Source organism: Archocentrus centrarchus, chromosome 21 (genome assembly GCF_007364275.1).
Source record: "Archocentrus centrarchus isolate MPI-CPG fArcCen1 chromosome 21, fArcCen1, whole genome shotgun sequence".
NCBI lineage: Eukaryota > Metazoa > Chordata > Actinopteri > Cichliformes > Cichlidae > Archocentrus > Archocentrus centrarchus.
This window is the reverse complement of record NC_044366.1, coordinates 33,049,510-33,064,731: the sequence shown is the minus strand read 5'-3', so window position 1 is coordinate 33,064,731 and position 15,222 is coordinate 33,049,510. Positions and strand designations below refer to the sequence as shown.

Genomic DNA, 15,222 nt, shown 5'->3' with positions numbered 1-15,222 from the left:
AGATTTGCAGCAGTGCGTCTTGCAGCGTTTGTGTGGCAGAGCTCCCACTGCAGCTTTCAGACACCCTGACAGCAACACAAACAGTGCGAGGCAGCAGCGCCATGTGACTAATTAGCCAGAACCACATTATTTAATAAGGTTCTGGGAAACATTTTTGTTTACAGCAGCCTGTCTGCAAGCGTGTGTGATTTATTGTTCTCATCAGAACAATACTTTATAAACACATTGCAGTGTTTTTGGGGTTTTTTTGTAGCTTTAACTTTTCCACATATAGACTGGTATAGACTGATGGCTTTAAATATACACACACATTTTACAGGTTTACCACTGGTTTACATCACACCCAGCTACATTTGACAACTTTTGCACACCAACGTCTGTTCAGATATTGAAAATTAAGAAACATCCAAAAAAGCTGCAGCTGAGTGGCCTGCTCCTCATTTCCACTGCACGAGCAGCGGGCCACACAGCTGCTGGTGCTTCGCTCTGCCATCACAAATTGAAGCACAGGAGGAGAGACTTAAGGACAGAGTGTGTATGCAGAAAATGTGAATGTGAAAATGTGAGAACTTAAATCTACACTGGCAGATTTGCGTATGCTAATCAATACTGTGTTTGCAGAACATGTTACTAGCGAGGGAACCGATCACAGTTGCAGGCCACATCGCTGCAACATGTGGTCACTTATCTGGAAAGCCTACAGTGCAAATTTAAAGCAGTACTTTAAATTCTGCTTTAGCCTTCAACTGAACTGTCAGCGGTTGCATTGTGGGTAATGTAAGTGCCAGTTTTGGGGGGGAGAAATGTGTGAAATAGAATAAGATTTTTGCTCCACTGATTTGGAGATTGTGCATCATGAGCCTGGCAAAGTTTCAGGAATATTAAATTAGTGGAGGGGCAATTTTATCAGACTTGCAAAAGAAAAGTTAAAAAGTGTAGTGAAGACAGATGATGTTGAAGCAAAATATGCTGATTTTTTAAAATTTTTTTAAATTAAATTTCATTTGAGGCACGTTCATTAGAGAGGACTGGCTGACTTCCCAAAGCTTGCTGAAGTTATCAAGAAGAGGTGGAGATGGACGACCCTTCATCCTCCTAGGCGGATTCTTTTTTTTCTTCCGAGTATGAACGCTGTGCAGACTGTTTACTCGAGCTGGGATCTGATCACAGCGCGACTCAGACAGCCTCCAAATGTGGAATAGCTGATCTGATATTCTTCTGATCCCAATGCATTTTGCATGCATTTACAACTTTTTTTTTTTTCCCTTGTCCAGTTAATTTCTCCAGGTACAGAAAGCATTTTAATTCAAGGTGTAAATCCATTATTTAGTCCATACCTGTCCTTTAATACAGCATCTTTCATCTGACCTTCCCTGACTGGCAGGGTTTCTGTTACAAACGTGCATGCTCCATGCCAGAATGACAGTGGCAAACGAGGCTGAGCAGCAAAGTCATCCTTATGTGTGAAATCAGTTTGAGCTTGTGTGAGCAGTTTTCCTTTCTGTGTTGCCTTTCTAAGGAGAGGGACCGGTACGCCTACAAAATCCACCTCCCGGAGACCGTGGAGCAGCTGAGAAAGTTCAACGCCAGGAGGAAGCTCAAGGTTTACATCATTTACCCACATTTCCCCTCGCATGCACTGTGAAAGCCTTGTAATGTTTGAGGCTTCGGGTCATGATATCATCTTGGTGTGTATTGATCATCATGCACATGTTGATGCTCCCGCTGCGGTTTCAGGGGGCCGTGCTGGCCGCAGTGTCCAGTCACAAGTTCAACTCCTTCTACGGAGACCCACCTGAGGAGCTCCACGACTTCTCCGACGATCCCACATCCTCAGGTACACAAAGATGCAGAACTCAGACTCCTGTTTGTTGCACTTTTGTCTAAATAAGCACACAAATTTCCTTCCTCTTTTTTTTTTTTCCCCTGTTTGAGTTCTGCTTTCTCTGTAAGGCGCTGCACGAGGTATTACGTGCCACCAGCTCTTAAATGTACGCAAAAGAAACTGTTCAAACTACGCTCAGAGGATCTGCTGATTATCCCGTTATGGGGGTTAATAGAAGTTGCAGTGTTAACTTTACAGCTCACTTGTAATAAAACTGCTTCTGTGTTTAAATGTTGATGGCAGCATATGCAAAGTGTAAACGTTTGTGTTTGTTTGTGTATTTCTCTTAATGCTTCCCACCTGCTAGGACTGCTGGCAGCAGAGCGTAGGTATCTGTTTGTTCTCTCTGTGCTGTGATTATTAGCTGTTCTTGGTACTTTGAAATATGTTGTTTGTGTAACTACCTTTGTTATGTGTTCTACACAAATAATTGTGTATCTTTTTGCTATTTTAAGGCCATTTTACGCCACCTAAAAATAAACAGGTGTTGCGTCCAAGCGTATGGTAGTGTGAAGTGTACATGTTGGCTGAAGTGTGTTTGGCAGTTTTTTTATATTTACAACCACACACGTAAATATCAGCTCAGCAGTGGGTGTGATCGCGAAGTTTTGGCAGTCGGCCCATAAACGTTACCAGAGATTAGATGAATTCAGTCTCTCAATTAAACATCTTCTCGTGCACCTCCTGGACCACTACCTTCTGTCCGGCTGCACGGTGCATCTGCGCTGTGTCCTGGATCTCCTCTACAGAGGTGGACTCCCAAGTTGACTTTCTTTAGCGGATTTTGCTTCACTGAGGCAGATCTGATGAGTAAAGTGAGCCATGATTCTCTCGTGGTAGCCAAAAAAATTATTTCTTTTAACTTAATTTTTTTTTTTTTTTTTTTAAATGAGCTGTGTGACAGCTCTGGGAATGTTAGATCTATGAGCACCCTCCAAGCCTCACTCCTAACTTGACACGCCGCTTGGAAACTGTGCATTCTTGGACCATAAACCACTGGAGACTCAGCTGTCGTGACGATGGTCCTTGCCACATAATTTGGGTCCGTTTGAAACAAAAGTTGGAGTTTGAGGTCTGTGGTGAAGTCACAGTGTGTGCAATGCAGGTGGTTACAACAGAAATTCCACTGAATGTGACAAACGCAGTCCAGAAGTGCAGAAAGAAGTGAAGCGATTAGAATCAGTATTGCATGATAAGTAAGTGAGCTCATTATTGTGGTGGGCTGAATCAAAGGTTGAATAATTCAGAAAATGTTTTTGGCGTTTATTAGAGAAGCACATGCAGAGGTATCCAGATTTGCTAAGTGGCTGATGGATCTGTGGCGCGTGTGCTTTGCAGGTGCCGTGTCTCAGGTGCTGGACAGCTTAGAGGAGATCCACGCTCTGACGGACTGCAGTGAAAAGGATTTAGATTTCCTCCACAGTGTTTTCCAGGACCAGCATCTACACACACTGCTCGATGTAAGTGTCACACACAAACAGCGACACAAGCAAATGAGTGATTTTCAACATTTCAGTCTAACAGCCTTTCTACTCGACTTTATGAATAACTAATGGAACAGAATATGTAGTTCGCTGTAGCTGAAGCCATATTTATAGCCGAGCCTTCGTGTAGTTTAATACAACAGAAGATGGTGTGTGTTTAATTATTGTCGTATTTTTCCTTCAGCAGTGGGGATTATATATAAAAAATGAACTGCTTTTTGATTACATTTGACTGCGTGTGCGTACCTGTAAGGATGGGTGTTTCATGCAGATGACACAGAGGGGAAAATACTGCAGCATGTTGGTTTGTGGTGATGCTAAGCTGAAAATACACATTGAGAACTAGCTCTGTGTCGTGCCATAGTCACTCAGCATGCACAGACATTCGATGGATGGGCAGATGCCTTTTTCCCAGTTGCATCCCCTGATTTACATTTAATAATCCAGTGTCAGGCTGTTGCAAAAGAACAGTGCACAGAAACATCTGTAGTATTTGTCTCCACCCATTAAACCGCACATTAAGCGCAATATGAATATGTATTAATAACTGGTAAATGTGCTGAAAGCGGTATAATGGGTGTCTCATGTAGGCGTGGCCAAGTCTGACTGCAAGCAGGTTTTTGATTACTTCAGAAAATTCATTGAACTTTGTTTCTTCTTTACTTTGCCTGGAAGTTGCTGTATGCCATAAATTGTGCACTATAGTCAATAAGCATCAGATAGAATTATAGAAAGCTTAAACAGAAGGCATTCAGCTGTTTCACAGGGTTAAGTTCAGTCATTTCACTGGCTGGCAGAAATTCATCGTTATATCCTTTCAGTTGTGTGGGCTTCTGCACAATCTCCACTGTAAACAGCTGTGGTGCAGAAACATCAGGGATTATTGCACTCGGTCCTAAAATGAATCCTAAGTTTAGATCATTTACTGCAGCTCCTTCAATGCTTTCTGGGGTTTCTAACTCCAACTTCTTCCTTGTGTACGAGACAGGAAGCTGTCACTAAAGCCTGTTAAAATACTGTTTGCTGCATGAAGAGTGCATTTTGCACCTTGGTGCTTCAGAGTAGATCAGGTGTTTTACATCAGCTTTTACTGCTTAACGCTTAACGCAGCTCGATGAAGTGAAATCGATCCACAGTTTTTGTGTTTGTTTTGCAGCCTTTCTTTAAACTTGTTGAATCATTAAAAACAGAATTTTGCTGAATCCTCCCGTTTATGAGCGATATAAAAGCATTTAATATTTAATTAAAACCGTGATGTAAATGTGAGCAGGAATGATTCAGTGTTACTTTATACCACAGCTGTGTTTCACTGTGAAACCATTTCTACAGTTTCCACTTACAGGTGTTAAGATGTTACTTAATCATGTGTCATAAACATTTATTACATCTTTATACTGCTTATGAAGGGCTGACTTAAAGTAAACACGTTTCTACAGAAAATAAATTGTGAATAAACACCAACCAGCTGTTGGCACATTGTCTCAAAAATACATGTACAGATATAATATTCAGGTGGATTACTTTGTAACCTGAATGTTGTATTTCTGTTACAGTCATTCTCAGAGTTGTAAAGTCTTGGATCGAGTAGCCACTACTTCTGTATTTAGGGGATCTGGAAGGAATCTCAAGCATGAATATTAAAACCTATTCTGCTCATTTCAAGCTCCATATTTTTTAACCTTGGGCTCTGCTAGAGCAGCTTTGCATTATTCACAGTTCAATTCCATCTTTGGGATGGAGCAGCTGGTGGGTGGGGCTTCTGTGGTCATAGCCAGTATGGTGACATGTGAGGGATAACTCCTCTCTGAATCATACAGTCAGAGGCCTGAGCCTTTCACTTATAGGAAGAACTGGCTTTCAGCAATTATATGTTTAACATAAGCATGAATCACGGTGACGAGCATAAGAGTTCCACTGTAAGCATGCTTAGCGCTTTTGGAAAGCATTTAGCGGGCTGGATTATCGGCCCGCAGGCCGCTGCTTTGATGCACCTCGCAACCAGTGTTTTTGGGATGCCTTTGTGAAAATAACCCCTTAAATGAGATTTAGACATCGTGTGTAATATAAGGCATAAATAGCTTCCTTCCACACACGGGGATGCTCATTCCTCTGGAGGCATGATGCAAAGGTCATGTTGTTTTTAGATGTGTCCTTAAAATCCTCCCGTGTGCACGTGCCCGCTTTTGCAGCAGCGAGCTCAGACTCGACAAACGGCCGATTGCTGCTCGTTTCCGTGACTCAGGGATGTTGGCAGAAATGGCCGAGCTGTAGGTCACAGCAGCAGAGCGGTGACCTACAACTGGTTCACTATTTGCAAACCATACTGGGTCGCAAAGTCCCAGCGCGGAGGCCTGACAGCACTCCAGATTAGTGTGACTGTGAGCACATCATTGTGTCTCTTTGTGGCCTTTCTGCTTTCTCTTCCTTTTTTCTCTGTAGTTTGTGTGTCTGTATCACCAAGAAGCCGGTGATACTGGGGAATTTGTGTTTTTATAATAAATGGGAGCACTAAAGGCACGCACTTCACCCACATCCACATGCTCTGCTCCTTCAGGTTCGGCTTTTCTCTTAATTTAACTGAGGACTTGACTCAAAGTAGGATTCAGGTGATAAATTCAGATCTCAGGACTTTTGACCAATTTTTATGTTCAGTCATTTTCACTCCAGAGTGCAGACGCGGACACATTTGTTGATACCGTTCTACATTAAACAAAAAGAAACACTTTAAAAGTTTAATGGCATCTGTTATTATAGTCCAGGATGCTTTGGTAGTCTTGAGACTTCATTGTGCCCTGCACAGATTCAAGGTTCCTCCTACCAGATACAGCAAAGCAGCCCCAAAACAGAGCCGAGCCCCCTCCATGTTTCACAGTAGGTGTGTTCTTCTTTTCCTTTACAGCTTCTGGAAACAGAGAGCATGAGTGGCCAAAAGGCTCCAGTTTTGTCTCATCTGTCCAAAGGACTTTCTACAGAAACTTTGGGGCTTGTCAACATGCATTTTGGCAAATTCCAATCTGGCTTTTTTTTTGTGTGTGGTTTTCTATCAGTGGTGGAGCCCTCCTGGGTCTTCTTCCACAGAGCCCATTATTGTTCAAAATGTGATGGATGGTGCAATCAGAAAGTGAGTACTTGATCTTTAGCTTGAAGGCACCTGTGAGACTAATTAAGGTTAAACTCTTAGTTTGAAACATGACTATAATGCAAGGATTATTAGTCTCTTTATGGGTAGCAACAAACCTGTCCATATAATTTTAGCACATCTTTGTAAAATAATCAACAAATCATTTCTGTTTACATTTTCATCAGTTTACTCTGTTGGTGGAATTCCTGTTGTTCATACAAGCTGGATTTGTGGTCTGTGTGAACGGCACAGACAGCTACTGCAGTTCTGAGCGACTTTTCTTCCTCTGGCCTCTAACGAGTCTGCACACACAAACTGATCTTCATCTGCGAGCCACTGAGTAGCATCTCTGCAGCAGGTGTTTAGTAGTTTCTGAAGGGGAGGGTGAGCAGTCACTTACTCTGTGGCCCTGTGGTTCAAGCTCATGTGATTGGCTGCACTCTTGACCAAATTCCATGAAGCAAGTTAGTTTAAATAGGCTGAATGCATTTGAGGGGGGAAGCTACTGGGACTTGCGCAGGAGTCATTTGAGGAAAAGGGGGTTGCTGAGGAGGAGGTGTGTGTACACTCTGTTCTTCCCCCATGGCTGTAAGCTGAAGCAGCATGCAGGAGACTTGTGGACCTGCCAAGTGTATATGTGTGTCAGTGGGAACCTAGGGCTGCAGATGTCTCCTTTTCAGCCCCAGTTTCACACCCCTGCTCCGCTCTGAGGAGGGGGAGTCAGGAAAGGACAGAGCAGTGCAGCTCAGCCTCGGACACCGAAAAAAAACAACGGCTTCTATTGTCAGGCCTCGGTGCCATTCACAGCAAGCACACCCTTCATTACTATACATGCAGCTCAAAGTCGCCCGCAGACAGTGAACGGATGGAGCCTCCTGGTTTAGAAAGCTCATGTGTTGTTTGCGCTCTGTTGGCTGTGTTTTTCTGACACAACACTTGCTGTCGTTTGGGTGAGTGTGTCTTCCTGTTTTTTGGGGGGATTTTTCTGATGTGTTAGCAGGAAAAGAGTTTTGTTAAGACATGCCTCAAGCTAATTTGAAGTCAGCCAGACATCCCCCAGTGTGTGTTTTTCGCATTTGACATGTATAATGAGGCACTTTAGTCGAGTGCATTTGTATTTTTATTTTTTTTCCTCATGTATCTGCAACTCCTCAGGCTCATGAGCCGAGGGAGGCAAGGAAAAGAAGTTAGCCTCAAGGAACTGATGTCTTAATTTATTTGTCGCTGATAAGAAATTACAATATCACACTGTTTCTTATTTTAAAATAAGAACTGTCACGTGTTTGTTGTGGCGTGTACACACGGCACCACGAGGGCACGATGTAATTATGTTTGTGTGTGACAGTTTTAACAGTGAAATCTGCATCTGTGCACACGAACGTCTCCTCATGTCTGTAAGTATCTCTGTTTTGTTTTCTTTTTCTTACCCTTTGTTCAGACTGCAGTCTTTGCTACACTTTTGAGTCAAATCCCTCAGAGGTCGGCTCAAGCTCGCTTAACTCTCAACAAAAGCAAAAAAATGTTGACAAGTCTCCCCTAGAGAGCAAAAGGACACCAGTGCAGTAAATATGTATATAATCTCAATGGCTGCAGATGGAGTGTGGGGCAGCAGCGCACACTCGTGGCTCTGAGTACCATTCAGCCCTCAGGCGTTTGAGTTTATTTCAGTAGCCTTGGAAGGGTTTCCTGAGGAGCGTGCCGTGTGTGTTTGTGCAATCTGTGTAGGCTTCTTGTGTTTTTTCTGGAGGTGTCACAGCAGGGAGAGAAGCACAGCCCATGGAGCCCTACCTAATGTTGTAATCATCATCTTCCTCCTCTGCACTCCCCGTTATGCTCGTATACTCATGCATATGTGAGCAAATCAGAATCTGAACCAGCAGTCATGTGCAGTCTGCTTGCTGCCACACCACTATTTCTCTGTAGAAGGAAACATGTTAACCTGGAGGTGAAGCAGAGAAAGTGGTGACAATGTTGCAGGAGAGAAGCCTGCAGGAGCAGGAGAAAGCCCGACTGAAGAAACTCAAACAATTACAGTACTGAAAGAGGAAGCCAGGAGAGGGGCAGGTTTCCAAAGTGTTTCTGCGGGAGTGGAAAACAAACAAAAAAAAAAAAAAAGGAAAAACCAAAGCGAAGCTCTGAATGATGTTTCCATTGAGACACTCACCGTGGCTCAAATGGACAAAATATCTATCTATCTATCTATCTATCTATCTATCTATCTATCTATCTATCTATCTATCTATCTATCTATCTATCTATCTATCTATCTATCTATCTATCTATCTATCTATCTATCTATCTATCTATCTACTTATCCAATTCAGGGTCACTGAAATGAAAAATCTTTTTTAAAAATCCAGATTCTCCAGCACCCGTGGGATACTGCCAAGAAATTAGACATCCAGCAGTGATATAAATTATCTTAATGAAAGATAATTTAAAACAAGCTGGAATGAGGTGAGGAACACTGGAATATGTTCACATTAAAAAGGTTAAAGCCTCCTTTCCATTTAGTATTTTGTTTTCTTTACATGCAATTTAATTTTTTGTATAATTGTAATTCTGAGCATTTTGTGGCTTATGGTGCTTTGGAAAACTATAAATTATGACCCAAAGGCAATAATTATGTTTAACCAGTATTTAATATAACTAATCAGCTAATCTAGGTGTTCACCAGCATCCACAAGCAACATCTGGCAGAAGATTTTAAAGAAGACCTATTAAGTTTTTCGTTATTGTCAGTCACATATATACTTAAAGTGGTGGATTTGCATGTTAAACATGGGCAAAGTTTGAATTAATAAGGTCTTTGCATGTACAGGTAGGTGCAGCTCAGGCTTCACACTGCTCTAACTGCTCCAATTCAGATGGTATTTTTCTACTTTTGGCTCTGGACCATATCAGAGGGAGAAGATATCCCTAATATTGTCACCTCAGGTGCAGACTGTGAACACAGAAGCCCCGCCCACCTGCTGTTCAAACATTTTGTCAATGTAGGGCAGCCAATCAGAAGCAGGATTGTTTAAAGGCAGGAGGAAGAGAGCTAAAATGGATCATTTCAGACAGAGGATGAACTGATGTGCTGCAGCAACAGCCAGAATTAGGTAAATAAGGATTATTTTCAACTGTGAATCATGCAAAGCTGCTCTAGTAAAGTCCAACTTAAACATACGTGCAGAGTTGAAAATGAGTATAACCGATTTCATTTATATACTTTAGTCTTTAGTCATACTGAGGGAAAGCCGGTTGTGTTATTGTTTTGAAATTATTTTATAAATAAATATTTTATTTTATATATATGTGAATTAAAATTGAAGAATCTGAGGCAGCCATTCATTTTGCTGCATAACTGCAAACTTCAGTTTTGGGCATGTGCAACACCACAGATGTCTTCTGTTTGTGCATTTCAGCCCCCTCCCCATGAAGGCACTCTTTTCTTAACACAGCTGCAAACACTTGTGATTCGACCTCGAAGCAAACTGAATCTCTCTGTGCTGAGAAACAGCAGCTACATCCAGCACTCGGTGCACAAAATGCAAAAATATTTTTTTTTTTTTAGGTTAACGTTTATCATCCTGTGCTGCATGATGATGATGATGATGATGATGTGTGCTTGTGTTTGGAAGAGGGAGAACAGAGGAGCGTTGAGTCTTGGGGTTGAGTTGAATTGTCTGGTACAAACACAGTTTGTCTGCCTCTGAGACTGTTTTTCTTTGTATACGTTATGCTTCCCGCTCATGCACAGCAGAGCAGGTTAAATGAAAAATACAAGTTGCTCCTCAAACATCACGTCTCTGTTGCGTTGTATATGGTTACAGTTGTTTCCGATGGCTGTGCTCGCCTGTGTCTTTTGTTCCAAAAAGCCCCCCTCTGCTTTGATTTGAGCTACAGCTGCTGCCTTTGTTTAAACGATGTTCCAGGGCCATTTTTCTCTCCAAACATGCAGACTCTTTAATAAACCCATACACATCTGCGATGCGGACCAGTGCAGTTTATTAGTAGGCTGGGATTTTTATAAACATGTGTCTGTGGTCCTTCAGTCAGAGAGATGAGAACACTGTGCTTTTTTGTTGGTGTTAACTGAAGTAGGGGAGAAAAACTAACTGGAAACATTTAACTTGATGCTAACAGAGATGGAGCTGAGGGTGACTGAAGGATAAATCAGACTCACTGTTTTTTCATTTTAACTCGTTTAAAATGTTACATCAATTTTAATCATGTCTCCACTTGATGCATCCATCTCATTCTTGCTGCAAATGTGTATGGACAAAGGAAAAAAAAACCCAGCATGAAGTGCTTTAGTAAGGTGCTGGGCCACCACCTGCTGCCAGAACATCTTCAGTGCTCCTGTTGATATTGATGGGTGGATCATCCATCTTCCTAAAGACGTCCCCTCATTCTGTGGTTTTGGTGAAGGAGTCTGAAGGTCAGAGTATGGTAGTGCATTGGTAGATCTAAGGTGCTATGCATTAGTTGCAGAACCACGCTTGTGTTGTAGCTGTGTGCTGTTACCAGGAGGCAGTGTCAAAAATATGCAGAACAGCTGTTAATGTGTGTGACTCTTGGTCACGTTTGTGCCGTTCTTGGCCACAGAAGAAATTATTCAGAATCGGCAAAGGACTTCAGTGCTTCTCTTTTTTTTTTTTTTTTTGCTGTGTTTTGCTCTGCATGCAGATGTGTCTCTCTAGCCTGCGTTGGTTGAATTCACACAGCCCTTCTTTCCATAGGGCTGGTCCAAAAACTCTTAAAGATGTTCAGCTGGGTTGAGATCTGGTGACTGCGAAAGCCGTCATTTATGAATCATAACATTTTCATCCTCACCAAACCACTCAGTGATCCTTTCCGATGAATGGCATGAGATAACTACTATTAGAATAGAAATATTTGATCACAGCATAAATTCGGTCACTCAGAACAGCTCTGTGTGGATTTGCAAAGGACCTCCCCTCTCATTTAAGAAAAAAATAACTTTCACAGCACTGCAGAGCAGCCAGATCCCCTCAGTGTGTGGGTCAGTGGTCTGTTATTTTAGTGTAACCTGTCACTCATCTGTATATAAGAAGTCTAGACCAACATGGATGTAAATTGGAAGCACACAACAACAACAACAACACACTAATTCCAGTTGATTTTTTTTTTTTTTTTTTTTTTTTTGTATTTGTTTTGGTCTTTATTGCGTTGGTATGTTTATTGTTATTTGTACTAAATAAACTCTACTGTGTTGGAATTGTGTAGAAAATCTTTTTGTTAAAAATGCTACATCTTTAAACATCTCCGGTTTGGAGATATTGATGGAGAATCAGGAAATCGGTACGTGAATGTCACCAAGTTGTCATCTGACAAACGTGTTGAACAGTCAGCTGATAAAGACGTGTCATCGATCGCGTTGGCCTCAGCGTGGAAACTCATTTCTGCTCATAATCTCACTGTCCGGCTGATTGACCCTCTCCTTATCTTTCAGCTCTACGATAAAATCAACACCAAGTCCTCTCCACAGATCCGAAACCCCCCCAGTGATGCCGTGCACAGAGCCAAAGAGGTGAGCAAAACACGTCACTGTTCTCCCACACTTACATTCCCATCAACACTTAGATTCATGCAGCGTGTGTGATTGATGTAATATCTCATGTGGATTTTCCTCCCACACACACACACACACACACACACACACACACACACACACACTTCTGTCTGTGCTCAGGCTGCATTAATCCTCTTGCTCACTAAAACTCTTTAACTCTTCTCTGCCATCAATCATTCTTCTCACCTTTAAAGAAGCTCTTGTCAGTTTGTGGGTCTTGGCACAACCAAGGGTCCTTGAGGTGTGTCCGAGGTGGCCTCAACAAAACTGAAAATAATTCAACCATGATTTACTTATTGCTATGATTTTCACTAGAGTCTTTAAGAGATCCCACCTCAGCCCAATTCGCAGTAGCGCTTCCTCAATGCCAGTACAACTGAGACCGAGGGCATTTGCCACAGCTTCCTCTCTGCTGAAATACACTGCTGGATACTGAGTCAAGAAAAACTAATTCATTCGATGTTAACGTTTAAAAGGTCGGCGACCATAAGATTCAATTCAGGAAGTCATTTCCTAATTTTATAGTGGAGGAGAGTAATTATTGTTGTCAGTTTCTTAAATGCCAGTATTAAAGGGGACCTATTATGTTATTTCCAGGTCGCTTCTTGGGCTATACTAAAGAGATTTGCATTTCAAAATAATCATTATTTATGTTATATCGGGCCGTAGTGCAGCCCCTCAGTCCATTCTCTCTGAAACTACTTATGATTATAGTTTCTGTTGTCTGAGGGAGAGGAACGAGGTACAACACATACAGTGTATCACAGCCCCACGTGTCCTGGCTGAAGACCCCTCTATTCACATGTGATTACATATGTGAGGTCAAACCTGCACATATCCCACTGTTTCATGTGAGCATCCACCATTGTAGCATAATTTGATGGAAAATAAGGTAATAATTGGTCCACTTTAAAGCTGGTGAGTGAAAAGTTGATTCTGTTTGACCTGCAATGAAATCAGACTGATGCTGAATTATACTTGACACAATGGTTTAATGGCAGTCCGGCAATAAATACCCACAGTGGCAGATTTTACATGTTGATAGCTGAGCAGCAGCTCTTACATTAGATTTACTGGCAGTGTGTTTTTACACTTCTCTTCCGTTTAATAGAAACCTTTTGAGGACCTGCTCTTTGTGCATTTCCATTCAAAAGAATCAGCATTTAAATTAAGTCCTGGGCAACACACACACACACAACACACCACACCACCCCTCCAAAAAAGGGAAGAAAAACAGCACTGCAGGCATATCCTACTGTAGTCTGTAACCAACTATTATTTCATGAGTGGTGTATCAACAACAATGTTCAGGCTTCGTTTTCGATTTTGGTGGAAAAGTACCTTTTGTGATTACGTGACACCATCGAGGCGTGCCTTTCCCCGCTCTGAAGTGTCTATTCTAAAAATGAAAGGTTATTCCTATATTTTTGTGCTTCTGTTGGAAGGTGGGGGTGTGTCCCAGTTTGATTTTCGTAATACAATCTCAGAGCCAGGAGTTAAATAAGTTTTTAGCAGCAGCAGTGACTTGGAGGCCTGTTTCTTGTAGATGTATCGTCTTATTGGTGGAAGATAAAACTCCAGCCAAAGTGTCAGACCTTCAGAGCTGCAAAAATACTATAAACTGCATTCCAAGAAGTAAATGAATGCATGCTAATACACTGCTCAAAAAAATTAAAGGAGCATTTTTTAATCAGAGTTTAGCATCAAATCAATTAAGCATTGATCTGGTCAGTTAAGTAGCAGAGGGGGTTGTTAATCAGTTTCAGATGAAACCCCGAAAACAGGAATGGTTTTACAGGTGGAGGACACTCACATCCTCGTCTTTTCTGGGTTTTTTTCATTAGTTTTGCATTTGGCTCGGGTCAGTGTCACTACTGGCAGCATGAGGCCCTGGACCCTTCAGACACTGCACAGTCCCTGCTAACACCTCTATCAAGGTGCTAGTCACCACAGCAGCAGTCAACCCCTAATTTAAGCCTTAACTGTCTGCAAATGGATGAATTCAAACAAAATCACACATACAGCTGTTATGATGGGCAGAATTACCAATAGAGACCAAAACAGTTGTCAGCATTGGGCTACTGTGGGGCTGAATTATGGTTTTCTTCAGCATTTGCTTAATTTTTCAACCCCAGACGTTAGTGTTTGATTTCATGATGTTAAGTTATGCATGCTGCATATTAATATTAACCACTGTTCTCAATAACAACAGCACTTGATTTTTGTTAACAAAGTCCTTTATGTTAATATTTTCTTGGTCCACTTCTGGCAAATATCTTCATCCTCTGCATACACAGGGTATGGCCTCAGAGGGATCCACTGTGATGAAGTTTGCCAGACTGGTTGTCCCTAATGTCCCACTGAACAGTGTTTTATCGATGCTTGCAGGCAGCAGCATTTATAATGTAACTAAATGAAGGGCATTTTCCATCCTTCTTTTCTAATGAGCTGCTGTCATTGATGGCACACTACCTAATATGAAGTGTGAATCTACTGTAACAAGGTGCCAGTTGCAGCAGCAATATAGTGTGATAGTATTGTATCCAGTGGCACAGGGTAAGTCAAATGTAAGCACAAACGTAACCTAGGAAGTGTTCCCTCTGGAAATTTTAAGTAAAGGAACAACATAACTGCTAAACGCTTCAGTTTAATAAAAACTAAAGTAACTTAACCTTGTAACTGTTTCAGCGCTACACAGAGCTGTCACATAATAAAACTGAAAAATGATTTCTGCTTGGGATGTTGTATCTTGAGTTGAGATTTTTAACCAGCTGCTTAAAACCGAGCTTTTCCACATCAATAATTTCCATTCACGGTTTCCTCTTCCTGTCATATGGAGTGCAGATAGCCAGTGCAGCTAGCAATGCTGTGTTGAATCATTTGTTTACTTTTGGGTAGCACATCACGAGCTGCTAGTATCTCCTCCTTTGTAGCCTGGTTGTACTCAAGTGTGGTTTTTTTTTTGCCTGAAGTGGTGAAACAAGTTTGTTCATTCCTTCTTGTATATTTTGCAGAGTATTGTGCTTTGTTGATGGTTGTTGAAGTAGCTCCATTTTAAGGTACTACATCATCATTGGAGGCTGACACGCAGCTCTCGCTCTCAGACATGCCTGGGCTATTGCAGTGATATATATATATATATATATATATA

The 15,222-nt window shown here is 41.7% G+C and overlaps 1 protein-coding gene and 1 long non-coding RNA gene across 12 annotated transcripts in view; both read left to right on the top strand.

Annotated features, from left to right (window-relative positions):
- caska (calcium/calmodulin-dependent serine protein kinase a) overlaps nt 1-15,222 on the top strand; it is a 166,849-nt gene that overhangs the window by 118,915 nt on the left and 32,712 nt on the right. For 8 of the 11 annotated variants that reach the window (XM_030759050.1, XM_030759048.1, XM_030759047.1 and 5 more), the window contains 5 exons: nt 1,520-1,603; nt 1,738-1,837; nt 2,193-2,210; nt 3,224-3,345; nt 11,952-12,029. In XM_030759050.1, the coding sequence (XP_030614910.1) occupies nt 1,520-1,603; nt 1,738-1,837; nt 2,193-2,210; nt 3,224-3,345; nt 11,952-12,029 (402 nt within the window). The remainder of the gene's footprint in view (nt 1-1,519; nt 1,604-1,737; nt 1,838-2,192; nt 2,211-3,223; nt 3,346-11,951; nt 12,030-15,222) is intronic. The other 3 variants (XM_030759051.1, XM_030759049.1, XM_030759053.1) reach the window with 1 other exon arrangement.
- LOC115801278 (uncharacterized) lies at nt 7,355-8,928 on the top strand. Its single transcript, XR_004021731.1, has 3 exons — nt 7,355-7,440; nt 7,836-7,884; nt 8,851-8,928. It is a non-coding gene; the product is annotated as an uncharacterized LOC115801278 (long non-coding RNA).